At 45.3% G+C, this 4937-nt stretch overlaps 1 protein-coding gene across 2 annotated transcripts; it reads left to right on the top strand.

Moving 5' to 3' along the window:
* Positions 1-597: 597 nt before the first annotated feature.
* Positions 598-4937, top strand: PRELID3B (PRELI domain containing 3B). Of its 2 annotated transcripts, none has more exons than XM_067307998.1 (6): positions 598-806; positions 1751-1919; positions 2296-2385; positions 3038-3108; positions 3927-4029; positions 4724-4937. In XM_067307998.1, the coding sequence occupies exons 1-6, from the start codon at positions 775-777 to the stop codon at positions 4841-4843; spliced, it is 585 nt and encodes a 194-aa protein (XP_067164099.1). In that variant the 5' UTR covers positions 598-774; the 3' UTR covers positions 4844-4937. The 2 variants fall into 2 exon arrangements, with proteins under 2 accessions (XP_067164099.1, XP_067164100.1); XM_067307999.1 differs by lacking the exon at positions 598-806 and adding an exon at positions 1463-1547.

Below are 4937 nucleotides of genomic sequence, written 5' to 3'. Positions count from 1 at the left end.
AAGAATTTGAACAAGAGATTATACTATGTTTTTTTGTTGAAATTCACTCCTGAACCACTTAATGCAAGATATATATGAATTCCAACTTTAACTCATTAAGTCTTACAAAAACTAACTGGTTATATTTATCAAGCGATTAGTATCTTACAAAGGTCACATTTGTATAACCCAAAACACTTTAAAATGTAACTAAATTCAGTTCTTAGTTGATAAAAGCTACTTAGCTGCTGTCTTCACACTTAAGATGTAAAAAGAATTCAAGAAGCATTACGACAACTGCTGCTTTAACTCCATCCGTGGCCTTTGTGGTTCGCACACCAGAGGGATGAGCGCAAAGAAGAAACTTAACTTCGGGCGGTGAACACGCGCCGCCTCGGCGCTAGCGGCTCAGTCCCGCCCGGCGCCGCCGCTGCCGCGCCCGCTCCCCTCAGCGGCGCCGCGGCGCGAGCGTGCGCTGTTAACCGCGGACGGGCGGGCGGGCCCCACCCTGCGCACGCGCACGAAGCGCGGCACCTTCCGCCGCCCGGACACGGTGTCCCAGGCCTCCTGCGCATCTTTCAAAGGGTTCGTGCCCTCTGACGCCACGGCGCCGCCGCTCGGGGATTGGATGCCGGCGCTCCGCGGCCTAGGGCGCCGTTGCAGCCGGCTCTTCGCCGCGTTGCGCAGGCGCAGCGGCCGCCGGCGGCCGTGTCTCGCCCGGACGGTGCCGGCGCTGCGCAGCGCTCGTGAGGGAGCGGCGCAGCACGGCGGCCCCCGCCGGCCCCCGCCACCGCCATGAAAATCTGGACCTCGGAGCACGTTTTCGAGTAAGGGCGGGGCGGGTGGGGAAGCGGGACGCGCCGCGCCGCGGGGAGCGCGGCCTCGTCGCCAGCGGGCCAGGGCCGCGGGGGCTTCTCCGCCCCTGGCCGCCCGCCCGCCCGGGCCGCCGTGGCGCCGCACCCCCGCTGCGGCGGCCGAGGGCGACCGCGGCGCCGCGGCCCTCGCCTCCGCTGACCTTCCCGCTGCGCGTCCTTGGCGCCGCGGGGTCACGCGCCGTGCGGAGTCGCCGCCCGGGCCCGCCGCACCACACCGCGCCGGCTGCCGGCTCTGCCGCTGCCCCGGCCCGGCGGGGGCGCGGCCCGGGGGGTCCCGGCTGCCGGCGCGGGGAGGGCGCCGGGCGGCGGAGCCGGGCTGCCGCCAGCGGGGCCTCTGAGGAGACCGGGAGCGGCCGACACGGCGAGGCAAGAAGCGCGGACGGACGGGCCGTGTCGCTCGCTACGAGGGGTATCGCCCGCGGGGTGCGGAGCTGACCGGAGCGGCACGAGTCGCTTAGTGGTCTCGGAGATCAAGTGCCCCCAAACTCCTCTGTTGAAAAATAATCTGAAGGGAATATTTGTTAGTGGAAAGTAGCAGTTTAATCAATTACTCTTTATTTCAGAATGACTGCAGCCTGGCAGAAGGAAGTGAAGTCTTTCTGCGTTATGTCACAGGGAACACACCCTTATCAAGTTAGATGACTGAAAGTACTTGCAGAGACAGTCTTGAGCTCAAGGGTCCTGATTAATCAGGTGTTTTGTATGTTTAACTTGCATTGACCACTGTCCACTCCTTAATAAATGGTGTTCCCTAGGAAAGAATATTAGTAGGGTTAATAACTGGAAATAAAGCTACTTCAAAGATGGAAACTGCTAGATGTATCATATTCAGTTTTAACAGAAATCCTGTTAAAAAACTAAGTGTATAACTTTGTGTCTTGATTCTGTTTTGGCAGTCACCCCTGGGAAACGGTAACCACAGCTGCCATGCAGAAATACCCAAATCCAATGAACCCCAGCGTGGTTGGAGTTGATGTTCTGGACAGACACATAGACCCTAGCGGGAAGTTGCACAGCCATAGACTGCTCAGTACAGAATGGGGAATACCCTCTATTGTGAAATCGGTGCGTGTTGCGTTGCAGGGCGTGAAAGAGATACCTGGGGGAGAGGAAGTTTGTGAACTGGGTTGTTGTAATAAAATGTATAATTTTATAACTCTCGTTGTTTAAAAATATGAGCGTTTATTTCAGTAAAGCTCAATGGCAGGACACGCGCTGACTCCAAGATAGTTATAGATCGACTATATTTTAGATTGCTTCCTTTTAAAAATCTACCTGAATTGAATGGTTTTGTTTTAAACTAAACCCTAGTCCTGTCGTCTCCAAGTCTATTCAATACAATAATCACTACTTATGCATCTGAAGGCAATAAAAAGTTGCAGTTATTTAGCAAAATTAATTGCAATATGTGTATGTGTAATCTGTGATACCTGTCTTCCAGCTCATTGGCACATGCAGAACAAGGACGTATGTGCAGGAACACTCTGTTGTTGACCCAGTGAAAAAAACAATGGAGCTTAAATCCAGTAATGTAAGTACTCTAGCTTTGTTTATACAATTCAGATAGTTTACGGATTAAGAATATTATAAGTAATGCATTATAAATTTGAAAAGAAAAATTATCTGGAAAATTACTTGAAAATTGCACTAGGAAAATACAGGTTAAAGATTTAAGTAATGTGTTTATAGTTAAAACATACTATCCACCATTCCTGTTTTTCAGAAAGGAACTACTAGGATTTTTGGAATTTGGTGTCAGCACTGTGAAACATATGAACATACTGATGAGGAGAATACGAGTAGTCTCCTTTTTTAGAAAAATTAAAAGCCCTTTGGTGTACAGTGTGGCCATTCCCTCATCGTGTAATGCTTTCCTTTATGTACTACTCAGTTTGTCTAATATCATTGTTAAATCTTGATAAAAACTTGATAGTGTGTGTTGGTAAATGATCAATATATAAAATCCAAGGGAAAACAAGTAGATCAGCAAATGCTGAATTTGAAAATTTTTGTATCTTGTATATCCTAATCCTAAACCCTAATCCCAATACTAGCAGGAAAAATACGATGTTTAAATCAGTCATGAGCATTAGTTTTGTATCTGTGGTCTTATTTACTACATTCCTTTAATATTTTTATTAAGGGAGTTTTATTAAGGGGTTATCTTGTTTTATGTTCCACAGATTTCATTTACAAACCTAGTGTCAGTAGATGAGAGGCTTGTCTATAAACCACACCCTCATGAACCACACAAGTAAGTATGTCTTTGTTCTTTCTGAGACTGCCCTGAAGTAGTATAGATTTTGGCTTTTTAAATTCCCGTGGTCTCTCTTGAACAGAAGATGATGCTGTGGGGGTAACAGCACCTGTGTTGTGGTAACTTTTCTAAGAATTAAATAGACTATCATTTTTCTTAGTGACACTGCTTCTGCAGAGTACCACTGGGAGATGGACTGTCATACCATGGTGGAGTTCAATTCAGATCAGATTTTCAGGGAGTTTTTTTTATGTCCTGTCTGTAACTAAGATTAGAATAGTCTTCAGTTACCAGCTCCTTATTTGTGATCCTTTCATCAACTTGAGCACTGAACCTGCACATTTGTCTGCCTCTAGATTGTATTTTTGGAGGATTAAAAACAAGGCAGCTTTAGAGCCTGCCAAGTCTGTAATCTTGCAGTGAGTGATATTTCTCAACTATCTTTGTAAGGATTGTTCCTTAAGAGGTTTTCCCCCCCATGACAATGGGAAATATTAAATCCCTATTATTAAAGGAGAAGTCTTAATACTATCCTGGAAATCAGTGGTTTTCTCGGTGTGTCTTCAGTCTAAAGCTGCTACATTCATTCAACTTCCCATTGCTAAAGATGGGACTAGTGGAGTGCCACAAGGGCCTCCTCCCGCTTAGTGGGGACTTCTGGGTTTTGTTTTATGAACATAGGAGTAGAAGAACAAAACAATTAAGTGCTGTTGAGGGAATGTACTTGCTGGGAGGGGGAGGCGAGTTGTCTTTTGGCAATGTGTTCTGTTTTAAAGTACTCAGAAAAACTCACTTTGTTTTTCTCTCCGTTTCAGAACCATTTTGACACAAGAAGCAATAATATCTGTGAAAGGTGTCAGTCTTAGTAGTTACCTAGAAGGGTTAATGGCAAACACAATTTCTTCCAATGCTAATAAAGTAAGTATGACCCTTCTGTAAAATGTGTGACCCCTGGCTAAATGATAGAGAATAAAAATCTATTTTATTTCTTGGCTTTGTCAGCCCCCTTAGAAAGGGCCCACATAGTTATACTGACTTTAATATAGAAACTTACATGCTCAGCTTGCCAAACTTGATTTTTCTTTCTGCTGTGAATGTAGGTCATAAATTATTATTGGCAAACTCTGAATCTTCACTGGAAAAAGGTCTCCATTGACTTAGAAGTCTGATGCTGTCACTGTTTGGCTGCCCTCTTGATGCCATCTATTACTTTTGCTATCTAAAAAAAACATATATAGCCAGACAGATCTGAAGTAGTATGGGGGTGTAATGAAATGATGTTTTAGTTGAGAGTTTATCCTTTGGGAATCCATCCTTTGGGAATCCAAGGATGTCTTGAGTTCAGCCTCAAGAATGATAAAACACGCAGTAAGAAGCCATATTGTGGTTAATACCTTGAGCACTGCTGACATAAGGAATTTCTTCATGAACAGTATAAAGCAGTACAGACTTCTGCAATGGTCTGGTTGTTGAAGTTTAAAAAGTACTACATTGGGATGTATTTCTGTACCTTTGCTTCTCAACTATTGTTTCTTAAGTATTTTTTCAAGACAGGGCTTAGCCTATTTACTTGTCAGGATTTATACACTAATAAACTTTTCTTTAACTATAGGGCCGTGAAGCATTGGAATGGGTGATTAATAAACTGAACGCTGAAATTGAGGAGTTCACTGCTTCAGCAAGAGGAACCATGAGGAATTCAATGGCAGCAGCAGCATTTGTAGAGAAATGATAGTAAATATACCTATATTACTAAACAGGTTTAACAGTCTAAAGCTTCTCTCCAAACCTAAATATACGTATTTGTTCTTTAAAGGTACACCTGT

This window comes from Apteryx mantelli, chromosome 18, assembly GCF_036417845.1.
Source record: "Apteryx mantelli isolate bAptMan1 chromosome 18, bAptMan1.hap1, whole genome shotgun sequence".
NCBI lineage: Eukaryota > Metazoa > Chordata > Aves > Apterygiformes > Apterygidae > Apteryx > Apteryx mantelli.
The sequence above is the reverse complement of the archived record's forward strand: the minus strand, read 5'-3'. Positions and strand labels throughout refer to the sequence as shown.